At 42.8% G+C, this 15,634-nt stretch overlaps 1 protein-coding gene across 21 annotated transcripts in view; it reads right to left on the bottom strand.

Annotated features, from left to right (window-relative positions):
* Positions 1–15,634, bottom strand: part of SYNE1 (spectrin repeat containing nuclear envelope protein 1) — a 457,069-nt gene that overhangs the window by 215,176 nt on the left and 226,259 nt on the right. For 20 of the 21 annotated variants that reach the window (XR_004352467.1, XR_004352466.1, XR_004352464.1 and 17 more), the window contains 8 exons: positions 14,124–14,267; positions 13,643–13,798; positions 11,977–12,141; positions 10,294–10,466; positions 8,447–8,600; positions 5,619–5,762; positions 4,662–4,826; positions 193–510 (listed from right to left, as the gene is read on the bottom strand). Coding sequence is in view for 15 of the 21 variants with exons in the window: in XM_032650736.1 (XP_032506627.1) it covers positions 193–510; positions 4,662–4,826; positions 5,619–5,762; positions 8,447–8,600; positions 10,294–10,466; positions 11,977–12,141; positions 13,643–13,798; positions 14,124–14,267 (1,419 nt within the window). In the remaining 6 variants the exon portion in view is untranslated. The remainder of the gene's footprint in view (positions 1–192; positions 511–4,661; positions 4,827–5,618; positions 5,763–8,446; positions 8,601–10,293; positions 10,467–11,976; positions 12,142–13,642; positions 13,799–14,123; positions 14,268–15,634) is intronic. The other variant, XM_032650733.1, reaches the window with a different exon arrangement.

The raw sequence follows: 15,634 nt of genomic DNA, 5'->3' as shown, positions 1-15,634 counted from the left end.
GCCTTAGGATTCTAATAAATAACTGCTGATAGAAGAATGCTCCATTATAATGTACATCAAATTTCTTTGCAAGTAGAAAGAGATTTTGCAAAAGCTAAACCTTGGACCAAAAGTTACTAAATATTTTAAGGAAACAGATTATGCAAGGCAACTGCTACTCTGACAAAGATGAGGAATTTACATTAGTTGTACCTTCATCTGATGTAATTGTATCTCCTTGGCAGCCCGGTTAGACTGACGTCCACTTCTGAGACTCACTTTGTCCTCCATTGCTTTTAGCCACTCGTCTACTTGCTGAAACTTTTGTTCCATCAGTCTCAATTTGTTGACTACATTATTGAACTGAGTTCGGGTCTCGGACAGCCTCTGCTGGTAAGCCTGCCAGTCCTGCCGGAGAGACTCTAATGCCCGGTCCTCCGTCTGGGGGATGCCCGATGGTATCACTTCCTCTCTGGCGTGCAGCACTGAATTCAACAGGGCCTGCCCTTCTGTGCAGTGCACCTGGAGCTCCTGTAGGGGAAAGGTATGGCTGCCACACCTCACTTATATTTTACACCCGTGTAGGTGATCATGTCTCACCCAAGCCAACCGTGCCCTTCACGTTGGCTTCAAGAAAACGTCACGTTAGGAAAGAATGCTTTGATTCCGACTTACACACAAAAAATATGTACCGAAAACCGCATACCGTCTCCCAAGTCAGGAGAAACATTCTGAAATAATTCCAATCAAATGAATCAGAATGCACACATATACACACAAATACACACACCGGGAGAAATATTTTTCTCAGTCATCTTAGAAGCAATGTCTGAAATTTGGTTTTTCAGCCTACAGGCAAAAAACACTGTGATTAAAGGGTTATTGTTTAATATAATAACCTAGGCTTTTTTTGGCTCCTAATCTATTTAAAGAGCCTAAGGTTTCTTGCTTTGACATTGAATGGGATCAGTGCTACATGTGTGGCTGAGAAAAGAACAATGGACCTTGCTTTTGCTCAGGAGGGATCCTTTGCCGAAGATGTTCTAGGGAATGCGATGGCAAAGAGAAGTTGGCCCTGGAGGGTACAGGGCATACAAACCTGAAAGGCTGAATTATCACACCTGCCCATCAGGTACTCCTAGGTACAAATCCATTTCCCTCCACCAAAGCATAAGTCCCAGAAATTTACCCTACTAATTTAGTATGAACCAAGTCTTGAAGAGCATAAACTACTTTTTTTATAGAAAGAAAAACTCGTATCCTTAAAGATGTTAGCAAAACGGTATTATACACTTGTGTTACTTGATCTGATCATCTAAAGTTGAAAGGGACCGAGTCAAATCCCACCAAGAATGTTAAAAGTGCCAACATATTTAGTCAGCATACAATAGTATTAAAAAATCTTTAATACCAACGAAATTGCTCATATCTGACCACTTTTACCCATAGAAATAGCAATCTTATATGGTTCAGACTATTGGATACATTTGTCCTCAGCTATGATATCACTCCAAAAATGTTGTAATGTGAATGTATTGTAAATGGAAAAGAAGAACAATTTATATGGTAAAATATTAATCAAAATGATGACAAACAGAAATTTTATTCCAAAATTCCTAAAATTTTTTAAAGGTAATTTTGTACAATCTCTTTCCTTAATTCAGGGTTTGGCAAACTTTTTCCATAAAGGGTTGGACAGTAAATATTTTAGGCTTTGTGGGCCACACAATCTGCCGCAAGTACTTAACTGCCTACCCTTGCCCTTGTGGTGCCAAAGCAGCCATAGATGCTACATAGATGAACAGGTGGGGCTGTGTTCCAATAAAACCTCATTTAAAATACAGGTTCTGGGTTACAGTCTACTGATCCTTGCCCTAATTAATCTCCTTTTTAAAAATTAATTAATTAACTTATTTATTTATTTTTGGCTAGGTTGGGTCTTCATTGCTGTGCGTGGGCTTTCTAGTGGTGGCGAGCAGTGGCTACTCTTCGTTGAGGTGTGTGGGCTTCTCATTGCAGTGGCTTCTCTTGTTGCGGAGCACAGGCTCAAGGCACGTGGGCTCAGTAGTTGTGGCTCACGGGCTCTAGAGCACAGGCTCAGTAGTTGTGACGCATGGACTAAGTTGCTCCGTGGCATGTGGGATCTTCCCGGACCAGGGCTTGAACCCGTGTCCCCTGCATTGGCAGGCGGATTCTTAACCACTGAGCCACCAAGGAAGCCCCTACTTTTCTTAATATATCACCCTTTCCCTATTTTATAGCAGTTTTCACTATTCTACAAATCAATGCATTAGATAAATTCTTATATATATACCACATTTCAAGTATTTATTCTGAGGGGAAAATATAGTTAAATATTTAAAAAATCTATATGTTCTAAGACTCAAATTAAACCTTCAGTAAATGCAAAATAATCTGTGAACATGTTTCACACTGCTGGCAGACCCCCAGATGACTAAGTGAGCTGTAGGACATCGGGACCCTGAAGTAGTTCTGCTGTGCAGTTGGAATGTCACGTCTCCACCACCAATTTCCGCCTTAGCGTCTCCCCTCCCTTTTTAACATCTGTGGTGACTCAAAATAAGACAGTGTCCATAAGAATTAATACACAGTGAACTGAGAGGTAGGAGTTAGGTTTGGGTTTGGGCTACATTAATACTGACCAAAGTGAAACATTTTCTTCTCAACAGGAGAAATATCTGCTGGTGACAAGTGGCTTCTTGGCCCAGTTCCTACACAGAACTTGGAGAGCTTGGCATTTGCTGGCCAAGAATGTCTGGAGTGAAGGGCTGGGAGGGGTTATAGCCAGAAAACCAAGTCCATTCCATTAAGATAAATTACAACAGCTAAACGTAGCAGACCAGGGTGTGCTACTATTAAGAATAAAATGGATGAGATCCTTAAATGAGCTAATGAAACTATGACTCTTCAACTTCTGCTGTATATTTATTTCATGAATGGACTATAATTTAAATAAAATTTTTCTCCCATCTCATTTAATCCTTCCTCAGAACAACTCTGTGGAGAAAACTGAGTCAGAGACGTTTACCTCTGCCGAAGTCACCCAGGGTCAGTTCTCACCGTAAGTCAGAGTCCAAACTCCCTAATCCCAACCGTGCACTCCCGCCATTACACAACACTCCCGCCATTACACAACATTCCCCAAGACCCACTGAAATAGCCAGAAATGTTATATGCCAGCGATGACCATCTCAGTCCCGCTTTTCCACCTTGTGTGAGCTGTACGTACATCTTGCCCAATCCTGAACCAATTCCAATAAGAGCTGACAGGGTTCAGTAAGTTCCAACACAGAGCTGGTGGGACACAGAGTTGTCTTGCTGGCTTTTCTCTGTTCTCTACTCTGTATGCCTGGTTTCCCCTTCTTGGGAACCCCCTGACCCCTATCTGTCTCTCCAGGTAAGATTAAGGGGCTCTCTCTTTTTTTTTTTTTTTGCGGTACGCAGGCCTCTCACTGTTGTGGCCTCTCCCGTTGCGGAGCACAGGCTCCGGACGCGCAGGCTCAGCGGCCACGGCTCACGGGCCCAGCCGCTCCACGGCATGTGGGATCTTCCTGGACCAGGGCACGAACCCGTGTCCCCTGCATCAGCAGGCGGACTCTCAACCACTGCGCCACCAGGGAAGCCCAGAGTGCTCTCTTTGATGCTCCCATAAAATCCCTAATAATAGAGTAGTTCTATTATTGTCCTTATCACATTGTTACATAGATCATTACGACCTATCAACGGGTCCACATTTCTTTAGAATGTAAGTTCCTTGCAGGCAAGAATAATATTTTACTCATCTTTATCTGCAGTAGCTAGCCAAGTACAGTGTCTGCACCGCATTAGGTGTTCAGTAAATGTTGAATGAGTCAATGAATAAGTGGGTTAGGACCACTTTCCCCATGAGGTTTGCCATCTCGCCCTGAATCTCAGACTGCTTAGCTGAGCACCAGTGCTTTTTCTAGCTCCTCGAATTCCTTCTTCTAGGTCTCTTTCCCTGGGCCTGTATCCTCAGCAACGTGGGAGATTTGGGTTAAAACCAGATGGCCTAAGATGGTGTCACCAATTTGACTTTGAGAAGTGTCACGTGCTATTGACTCCTGCAGCTGTGTTCCACATCTAATTCAACCCTTTAGGGAGGAACAGGCAGGTGGACCAGCCAACACCATAAATGAGGCCACGAGCCATTCCTGTCAGAGGCCACCTTAGCAACTCAACCAAGTCCTCAAGTTCCAGCCCTGCTCATTCTAAACTGCCTATCAAATGATCTCGACTAGCATACACTACTGAGGTCCCAAAACACTATAGACCAGACCTTACTAGGGTTTCACTTAATATATATCAGCTATTTATAGGAGTTAAGGTCACAGTAACTTCCCACTGCTTAAAATAATGATTCCTGGGGCTTCCCTGGTGGCGCAGAGGTTGAGAGTCCGCCTGCCGATGCAGGGGACACGGGTTCGTGCCCCGGTCCGGGAAGATCCCACACGCCGCGGAGCGGCTGGACCCGTGAGCCGTGGCCGCTGAGCCTGCACGTCCGGAGCCTGTCCTCCGCAACGGGAGAGGCCACAACAGTGAGAGGCCCGCGTACCGCAAAAAAAAAAAAAAATTAATAATAATAATAATGATTCCATATTCAGAATGAAAATTCCTTTGTTTTATGATGAAGTAGACTTTACCTGAAGATCCCGCAACATTGTCTCGTGAGTGTGGGCATCACCTTCAAGAACTGAATATCGGTCAAGCTTTTCTTGCTCTTGTTGCAGCCAAGCTTCAAATGCCTTCAAGTCTCTCTGATACTCTTGGTGCAGGCGAACTAGTTTTTCAGACTTGGTTACTGCTTCCTATTATTACCATGTAAGATGATTAAGATGGGGATACATTTCTACATGCAGTTTCAATGTACTGTAAGAATTCACTTTTGGAATTTTAGAAAAGCATGATTATTAAGTCATTAAAATATGAATGTTTCCTAGAAAAGTAAAACATTAAGATTTAGGCAAAAAATATTAAAAAACGTAATATTAGGAGTAAAAGGGGTCTTAAAGATGACTTTCTTGAATTAACTTCCTGATCTCTGAATTCCTTATGAAATGTAATATGGATATTCCAAAAAATGAATTAACTTTATTTGTCATAAAAATACATTTTTGCTAATGAAGAAAACTGAAATTCTTATATTGTGCCTTCAGTGAGGATTTGGACTCACTGTGGATTTAAGTTTTCATGTACTTTGTCTAATAAAGTAAGGTGTGCTGAACGTTCACAAAGAAATAAATAAAGCCCAGTATTATAAATATTATTGGTGATTATTTCCAGCTTTAGAAAATTGTCATCAGCAGACATATTAAAGAATTTAGGAGTCTTCCTTATGAAGCTGCCCCCAATTTTTCTACAATAGGTACATTTCTAGGACTTTTTAATTGAGAATTATTTTCCTTCAGTAACTTTCATATCCTAACAATAGTTGAGGGTTTTGCCAGTGGGGTATTCTAAGTATTAAAATTCATTTTGCATTTTTTTGTTCTATCTGTTTTCACAAGGCTGTCATTGCCCCAAATAAATGAGTCTTTAAATAAGCACAGCTCCAAACACTGCATTTTCAGTGGGTTTGTGTGGAACACGGTGAGCCATACCTTGGTCCGCTCTCTGATGTCTCTGTATCGTTCTTGCAGGTCCTGGAACTCTAACTGGGTGACGTAGTGCTCTGTCATGCCAGCTCCTTTGACTTCAATGGTCTCCAGCAAGCTGCTGTGGCTCAGCACTTCTTCATTTAATAACTAGAGAACATTAAAAAAAAATAAAGGAATTGGTGCATATATAATCATATCAATGGTACTATTAAAATTAGGATATTTTAACTGCATACTTGGCAAGTGATCTCAGGTTATCTATCTGTAGACAGATAGATAGATCACTCTATCATCAATCTATATCTATATATCTATATCTATATCTAGAGTCGGGGGGTGTATTTGATATCTGGCCCAGAACTGTCTCTGAGATTCTGATTCCAGTTGACTTGGAAACCTCAAACTTAATTTGTCCAAAAATGGGCACTTGACCTCTACTCCATTCCCATCCTTCCCCAGCCACCAATAAACCTCCTTCCCCTTCAGTCTTTTTCCAAACAGTAAATGCTACCATTCCCACCCAGCTGGTCAATTCAGACCACCGGGGTCACCCTTCCTCCCTCCATCCATGATGAAATCCTGTTAGTTCTATCTATTCACTGTATCCTGACATGTGTTCACCTGTCTCCTGCAAGCCCCCAGCCCCCGCTGCTATCACCTTTTACTTGGACTTTTGCAATATCCTGCTAGGCAGATTCCCTGCCCCCAGTTCCTGCCCGGTCCCTTTGTCCACACTCCACACAGCAGCTTGAGTGAGAAAAGATTGTAAGATTCTAAAGGGAATCGTGTCACTCCCCAGCTTAAAACATTGATTATCTTCCCAAAGCTGTCAGGATCAAGTAGAAAGTCCACAGGCTAGCATCCTCATGGCAATGCAGGATCTGGTCCCTGGCCCCTCTGCCAGATCACCTGGCAACAGCCATCCATTTATCCTCGGCTCCAGCAACACCCAGCCTTTCTTCTAGCTCCCTTTTATCTGAGCCAGGTTCTCTCCCTCCTCGGGAACATGCTGATTATTCCATCTGAAATGCTCTTTTCCCACCTCCTCCCCAGACTGACTTCTCTGCACTAAACTCCTTAGAGCATTATTTCCGTCGACTATTTCAGAGACGCCTTTCCAGTCTCTCCTCCCCCTCCCCCGACTCCAAGCAGTCCATAGTTGCCCTGTCCCAATGACTCTCTCTCATAACACGCAGTTTTTCCTTCAGGGCACTTATCACCAGTTACAATTATTTGTTTATTCATGCATTCTCGGATGAGTATAGGTGTCCCTTCCAGAACACAACCTTTGTCAGTTTTATTTACCTGGAATCGAGCACAATGCCTGCATTTATTGAATAGATGAATAACTAATATAGCAATAGATCATTATAACAACATAATGGGTAGATAATTATGAGTAGATTAATTTTCAGACTGTTTGCAAACAGTCACGCAAACCCAGAAATGTTAAGTGATTTGGCATAGGTCACGTAAGGTCATTTAGTCATTCAAATAACTTTCACTCAGCATTTGCTCTGTGTCAGACAGAGAGCCAAATGCATAGGATAAAAAGAAAATTAAGCATCTTTATCCACTGAGGGAGAGAGGTATGTAAGCATATATTCTATAAAACCGATAAAGAGATATGAACAACAGAGAACAGAAGAACTAATTAGCCTCGGGTGGTGGTGGTATCATAGAAAAGAGAGCTTCTGAACTAATTCAGGAAGGTAAGTAGAAGGTTGCCAGGTGCCAGGGCACAGCTAAAGCATTCTGTGAAAAAGGGAAGAGATTCTGCAAAGGCATGGAATCGTTTAATTCCATTTAATGTGGTACATTCAGGAAATAGTGAGAAATACAGTAAGACTGGCACAAGGGTGGAAGGAGGGTGGGAGAGCAAGCAAAATGAGGCTGGCAAAGAGATTATTAAAATTCTCACAAACTAGAGGAGGGAGATTGGTACGATACTGTAAACAGTGGAAAGCAACGGAACTCTCGGGCAGGAAGGAGAGACATTCACCTTTATATGAAGCTAACGGGAGATGGAGACAAGAGACGAGGTGAGCTGTTGCAAGTTAGGAAAAGGATAGATTAGAGTCAGGAGACATTTCTGAACTGGAATCAGCAAGACCTACTGCCTAATTCAAAGCGGGGGTAAGAAAGAAGGAGGTGGGGAAACGAGGTTCCCAGTTTCGGGTATTCAGTGTGGGGTGACACAAAAGAACTGACACCGAGAATACAGGAGTGTGAAGGATTTGGGGTAGAAGATAATAAGTACTGTTTAGGACACAATCAGTTTTAGGTAGAACAGGCCATCCAATGAATATGCCCTGGATGAATAAATCAAAGGTTTCCAAAATGTTATGTGTGAATACTAATATCAACAAAAAAGAGGTTTAAGAACATACCTCCAGTACCTACCTACCTATCTATCTACCATCAAGCTATCCATCTATTAATCTTTACACGTAGTACTATACTAATATAAGCATTATGAAAAATATACAAAAGTAGAAATAGAAAAGGATGTGATAGAAAAGAAAGTACTTTTACTTCCGAATGATGAGCCGGCTGAAGATATGAAAAGCTATTACAAGTTGCCAAATTTTAAATATATCATAAAACACGCGTCTATGAGGTTTTCCTGGAAGAGGACATTTTCACTCACTAACAAAATAGCCACAAACAAAAGTCTGGGTTGAGAAGCCATTAGAAATTATAGTAAACCCCTCAGATAGAGTTTGGCTATGTGGACAGCCCTAGGATTCAGGTGAGCACATTTCTGTACAACTATGGCAATTCTGAAGCTCCTGTCAGAAAACAAATGGAATCTGAAATCCAGGTCCCACCTTGACTTTGCCGAGAGCGGCTGTTTTCTCCCGCACTTCTGCATACTGCCTTTCGGATTCGTTTAGGCTGGCCTCCACACTGTCCATCCAGCTGGAAAACTGTCGAACATCGTCCTGATAACTTGTCCACTTAGAAAGAGCTCCTTCAAGTTGACTGAAAGGTAATTGAAAGGACAGTAATCTACACCGAGAAGCCATGTACATTCAATCTGTCTGATCTCTATCACTGTGTTGGTTCTGTCTACTCCCCCAGCAGGAAGCCCATAGATAAGGACGGGGGGCAGGCTTGAGAGGGGCTGAATGGCTGTGGCTTATCAAATCCGAGCCTGGGTCCCTGGCAAGCACAGCCTTGAGAAGCAAGGGTCAGTGAGGTCCAGGCCAACGGGTGGAGAAGAGGGACTGGATATAAAACCTGGAGTCAGGTTTTATATATATATATATAGTCAGGTAACCAGGTCACACAAGACACTGGGAGAGGCCTGAAGACAAAACCAGGAGAGATGCCCTGAGCAAGGCTTTTCGGAGCCAAGACTCAGGGCAGAAAGAGAAGCAATATTTAACTCCATGAAGTTGAGTAGGACATCCAGAGGAGAGAAAAAAAATGTAATAAAAGAAGGAAGGAAGAACCGAACAAGAACAAGCATAGTCACTATCTTGCATGAGATTTAAAAATCAGAAAATCACAAATGATATAGGCTAACATTTCCTGAATTGGTTTAATTATTAAAACCTGATGATTTTTCTTACTGAAAAATTAAGCACTTCCTTCTCTCAATACAGATGTTACATGTTTAACTCCATTAATCATTTGTGTCTAACTTTACTAACAGGCTTGAATCCTTCTGTAGCAGACACTCTGCGCTCCACCCCCCCGACCAGACCCCTGCAGTACGCTGCCAACCGGTCCTCCAAAGGCCAACTCCTTGCCCTCTTGGCCCGAGGGCACCCTCTGGTCCCTGGTGCCCTCTCAGCTTGAGGGCACTGTAGGCAAGAAATGCCAGGGACTGTCGTCCCCTGGAGGCAATCCTCGACTGCCTGCCTGACTCATGGCAGTTTGTTTATAAACATTCCAGCTCCCCTGCTCTCCATGGGTAATTCCCAGACAGGCTCTATCTACACTGGCTCCCAGCAACGCCTGCTGGGAGTAAGCTCCAGCTGCCCATGTTACTGGCTGCCCTCCCTCTCTCACGTGTTGTTCCCACCACCTACTGGTGTTTTCTGGGGCTACTTCCCAAGTAAACTGATTGGTTTTAACTAATATATCTTCACATGATTAAACATGTATTTATCTTTGACTTTTTAAGCAGTGAACATCAACACTAAGAACCATGTAGTTATATGAAAACACAGACACAGGACTGCAGCTCAACCTAAATGAAAGATCGCACCTGCCAGTTTCTTTTGTTCCAAGAAGAAAAGAGAAAAGAAAGGAAGGAGGGAGGGAAGCAGGAAGGAAGAAAGGGAGGCAAAAATAACGGAGCAGGGCAATAGAGAGAGAGAAAGAGACTGGGGCCCGGGGGCGGAGAGAGAGAAAGGGAGAACCCCGGGACAGTCTGTTACTGAGCTATCCTGTAGATCTTTTTATTATTTTTTTTTTTAATCATCTTTAGTGGGGTATAATTGCTTTACAATGGTGTGTTAGTTTCTGCTTTATAACAAAGTGAATCAGTTATGCATATACATATGTTCCCATATCTCTTCCCTCTTGCATCTCCCTCCCTCCCACCCTCCCTATCCCACCCTTCCAGGCGGTCACAAAGCACCGAGCTGATCTCCCTGTGCTATGCGGCTGCTTCCCTGTAGATCTGTTAGCAATGACTTCACAGCAGCCTTGCAGCTTCACTAACCTTTTACAACGAATCACTGCAGACAAAAGGGACGCCCACATAGCCTTCACAGTCCGCAGCTGCTGCTGAATGGCAGGAATGCCTTCCGGAGACGTATTCTGAAGGACAGACTCCCCTCTCGTCACTATCATTTTCATCTGGATCTCTTTTTCCTGTTTCACTGATAACAGAGCCTGTAAAAGCACATACAGAAGTCCTTTGTCATTTGCTTATTTAACATTTCTAGCTTTAAATATTTCAGAGTCCCCGTGGATAGCAGATGATCTGCAGTTGGGTTGAGCCCTGGTTCTCTCAGGCTTACCAGGTGGAGGACGGGAGAGTCACTTGCTGGTGGTGCCAGTAACCAGTCACCAGCCTGAGTGGCCTTGGCCTTTCAGGTCATTATTATTCTCTGAATAATCCCTAATTTCCACTGAAGTTTCATTTTACTGTTTTTTAATAAGAGAAAAATAGATGACTATAGGATTCCTGAATTCTCAAAGGTCACTGGATGAAGAGCTCTATAAAGGTTAAGGTCTCTCACACAACAAACTGAAAGAAATAGCTTAATTCATATTATATATTAATTTATATATTTCAAGTTCTTCACAAGCACTCTTCTTTTTCTATATAAGAAGGATCTTTGAATCCAAAGTTATAAAACTGGTGTTTATCACCTGAAAGGTAAAGTTTCATCTCTCTCTCTCATCTGGACCTTGCCAACCTCTACAGATTCAGTTTCGGCCAGTCATGGCCGTTGGCTTCTGCTACAGCAGGAAAGAACCGCTAGTAACGTCTCACATACCATGCTGTCGGCTTTCTTCAGCTTTTGCTCTTTTGGTCCCACTCTGAAATCTCCGCTGAGGTATCAGGCTTTCTGAGAAACCTGCCTCAACTCTCAACCCGATGCCCCTTGCCCAGCTCCGCTCCTCTATGTGTCCATAGCACCGTAATTATTATTACTGTCTTCTGTGTTTCAGCCTCCAGCCTCAGACAATGAAATCCTTGAGGGCAATGACCATATTTTATTCATTTTTGAATCTTTGGTATCAAGGCACGATGCCAGTCTCCCAGAAGACACCCAGTGTACAAATGACAGGTGAATGAGTGCAGAATGATTGCTTTATCACAAACATAAACTAACACAGAACTAGCATCTTGTGATGGGAGAAGAACGGACTAACTGATACAGGCAGGCAAGTGAGTTGAACAGATGGGAAAGGTTTTGCCCGATAAAATGTTTCAACCAAGTATTTCTCAGAATAAATGTGCCTGTGATGTAATTTGAAACTAGCCGCTTAACTGGCTATATCAAGCAAGTAACCATTTTGGGGTTGTTATTTTTTATTAAAAATGGTTTTTTTTTTTTTTGGCCACGCCACGCAGCTTGCAGGACCTTATTCCCCCAACCAGGGATTGAACGCACGCCCTCAGCAGTGAAAGCAGAGTCCTAACCACTGGACTGCCAGGAAATTTCCTTATTTTATTTTAATTTTTGTGAAGTATTTATGACTGAGTATATCTGAGCTCAATCGATTCAGGAGTGCTTAGGCAAAGCCTCCCTATGCAAACAGGATCATATCCATGGAGCATTCTTGGATTTCTCATGGACAGAGTGTGACATTATCATATCAGACAGAGACTCGAGAATTTTTGAGAAGAACAAATTCTGTAAATGAGAGACATTTCTCGTAAAAGGCACACCTCAAGCTTGAGCACCCTGCTGTCCAGCACGCTCTTGTCAGAGGTCGGGTGGCAGTAAGAGTCCAGCATGTGGACCGCATCTGTCATCCAGTCGTGCAGGTCTTTAATCCCGAGGGAGAACTGATTGTGTTCTGCAACAATTCTGTCCAGTCTTGACACTTTCTCCTGGAAATGACAGAAATCGTTTTCCAGCGGTCCCTTCCACAGAGACTCCACACCCTGAAGCTACTCAGATTGTAATGCTAACCCTTTGTTCCAAATAACTGCAATCAGCCATAGGTCCATAGGCTCACAGATACGATGCAAGGCTGTATGAATCTATGAGATGTGAAATAGCTTTCTAAGAAGAGTAAAAATATGAGAATAATTGGGTCAAGAGGCAGAAAGATTACAATGACAATTTAGTGTCCCTCAGCGTACTCGCTACTCTTCTTTACGACAGTTGGGATATTTTTCAGAAATGTCACTAATGTCTTCCTCACACCTTGTCTGGGAAGCCCACTGAAGTAGTTTCTGCTCTCACACGATCACATTTGGCTCAACTGATACCACGTACCCACATGACCTACATTGTAGCCAGTTCTAAAAAAACAATTATCTGAGATTCTGTAATATCCCTAAATTGGGACCGTAAATGTGGTTTTAGTTATTAAAGCTTATATCCAACAGTGAAGATTTTATGAATATAATTGTCAGCTCTTAAAGCATTTGAGTATCTATTGATTTTTTGGTATCTAAATAAATACAAAGGAATAGAAAGATGGCCTTAATTTATTCTAATTTCAGATACGTGCCAGATTTTCTCAAGACAAAAAAAGTAAAAAACATTGGTGTCAACACAGACTCTTTTACTCCAGCACCTATACTATTTGGCTGTCTCAATGATGTTTTATTGGGGGTGCAAACAGCAGGCCAGGAGTCAGCCCACACTAAAACAGGCAAAGCCAAGTTACAGCAGGTTCCCTACATTCTCAGATCTGAAATACAAAAGGGAAATATAGGGAACAAATGTTACAAGGCCATGAAGCTCAGGGTAGGCCGCCCTACAAAGTTCACGATGGGTCTGCTGAATGCTCTAAGTGAGGTCACTGTGGGATCCCATTTACTTTTTTTCTAAGCTGTTAGAAAAGCGCTTTAATCAGTTATAGGAATCATTGTCAATTCTGAGCTCTGCTCTAGAATCTGAGCTGAAACTCTCAACCAACACGTCTTTGACTACTATGTAATGAATGTAAAGAATTGAGACAAATGGAAAAAATGATCCCCCACTCACTCTATGTAGTCCACGAAGTAAATTTAAACTGCTCTGAATTCCTGTTTTTCTAAAGTAATTTAATCTGCGTTATCTTTAGACACAATACTCTGAATTCTGCCTTATGTTTATGCTTTGAGTCTTCCAGATAAAAGCTCTGGGGAACATACCTCTTCAGGATTAAAGGGAATATTTTGTGCAATCACAGAGATGGGAAGTCTCTTCGATGTCTGAAACCTCCTTTGCTCTTTTCAGACAAGCATGTTGAAATGATACAGCACAAATGTTTGGCTGGGCTTGCAAGGCTAGGGAGAGCACTTGCACGCCTTGGCCCTGCCCCGGGGTCCCGGGCTCCCGGGCCCCAGCTCGCAGAGCTGCGACCCACACTCACACACAGCACGTGGCAGGCGTTACCTTTGTGAAATTGCTTAGAGCTAGATACTGAGAAGACAGCTGTGACACTCGGTGTGTAAAGCTCCTGCTGGCCGCATGGCCCTCCCACAGCTGCTGAGCTTTCTCTTTCAGCCTGTGGAGCTGAGGCTCGTAGCAGTTTATTTCCTCAAGGACAGACTGAAAAGCACAAGCAAGGCGCTATTAAGAGGCTGGGGAAGAGCACATCGCAGACAAAGCTTCGGCCCCGAGACCGAGGAAACAAACACAGGCGAGTGATAGGTGTGCCCCGAAGGCGCGGCATTATTTCCAAGCTACGCACAGTGTGGACTACAGGACGGGACAAATCACACCTCAAAGGATAGCTGGAAAACAGGACATCTGAAATTGGGGACGAGTGCACTCTATCTCAGGACGGCCAAATCTAACTCCAGGGCGCTCGCGTGCCTCTGATCTGAATGCATGGTAGCTGGGGGCGGGCCAGACGGGCTGAGGGGCTGATCACCTGCAGCTTCTGCTGTTCCCGCCTCTTGGCCGGCAGATCGTACAGGCGTTTGCTGCTTTCATGCACCATCTTCTCGGTTTTACTCAGCCAGTCCTGCACAGGCTCAGCACTTACTTCAAAGTCCTTCATCTGCGTCTTCAGATTCTATGAGGTTTTGGATAGAGTTAGGGACCAAAAAAAAAAAAAAACAAATGTTAATAGCAAGTCCAGAGTCTTCACTTGGCATTCCAAGCCCACCCCAACCTGACCTCCCCACCCATCTCCCCTTCTTTTCCTGTCCCCAATGTCTGGAACTTTCTATCCTTCACCTTGGTACCAGGCTAATCTGTGAACAACCCTTTAGAGGTTTTTAAGTTCTACTTTTTAATAAATGAATGTTCATACACGCCCCCTTCTCAGCCTCTGTCACATTTGTTGTTTACACCAGTCACTGCATCCTTTATCATGGACTGGGCTGGATTGTGAGTTTTCATCTCATGCCAGCAAGCCTGCCTGCAAGTAGATTACAAACTCCATGAGGGGAGGGCTGTGTCTGACACTTCCTGGGACACATCATGGGGGTAGCTCGCAGGAATATAAATAAGTCCTCACAAACATTTTGTTGATTTTGATTAATGGTGAAACAAGAAATAGCATATGGTTGATATGCTTATTATGTTTTTAATAAACAATTTGTTTATTCTGATTTATAAAGATACAAGAAACAAGAAATAGTATTCTGTGTTTACTACATAAGAATGTTGTCACCACTTTCATTGATAATTTGTAGCTTGTCATATGTATTTGATAAAGTTTTATATGGTGCCATTTCACCTTAGCCAAGGTGTTTATATCTACACTCTATTATTTATAAAAACGCTAGACTGAAGTGAATTTGAAATTTATGTTACCATGTGAACCCGCTAAAGGATTTTAAATTTAAATTTAAATCAGAGCTTTGCGTAGAATTGTCAAAGAGCAAATCCACAAAGGTTAGCTTAAAAATTTATGTGGCAAGAACTGCAGGAGCCTGGGAGAATGGCTCAAGGTTCCATATGTATCCGATCCGGTGTCTACAATGTGGGGACAGTCATGCTGCCATAGTCCCCTCTTAGGGAGACGGTAGCTGGGAATGCTTTGGAAAATTAAAAGTGCTTCAGAAATGTAAGATACCAGGATAACTCCTGGAGTATTCTACTAAAATTTAAGCTTCATGAGGGCAGGAGTTCTATTCTGTTTTATTCTTTGCTGTATCTCCAGAGCTTTAAATAGTCCTTGGCAAATGGAAGACGTTCAACAAATATTTGTTGAATAATTAAATAAATTTATAAATTCAAGGTGTTTCCATTTTCCTGCCACTGGAGTCTCATGGGGCCACTAGAGGAAAAACTGGGAACCATGATCAGGAATCAGTGCTACAAAGACATGGGACTGAGCAGTAGGGGCTCAGAGATCTCATGTAAAAAGTTTGGGTTCCTCGGGCTTCCCTGGTGGCACAGCAGTTGAGAGTCCGCCTGCCGATGCAGGGGACA

Source organism: Phocoena sinus, chromosome 12 (assembly GCF_008692025.1).
Source record: "Phocoena sinus isolate mPhoSin1 chromosome 12, mPhoSin1.pri, whole genome shotgun sequence".
NCBI lineage: Eukaryota > Metazoa > Chordata > Mammalia > Artiodactyla > Phocoenidae > Phocoena > Phocoena sinus.
The sequence above is the reverse complement of the archived record's forward strand: the minus strand, read 5'-3'. Positions and strand labels throughout refer to the sequence as shown.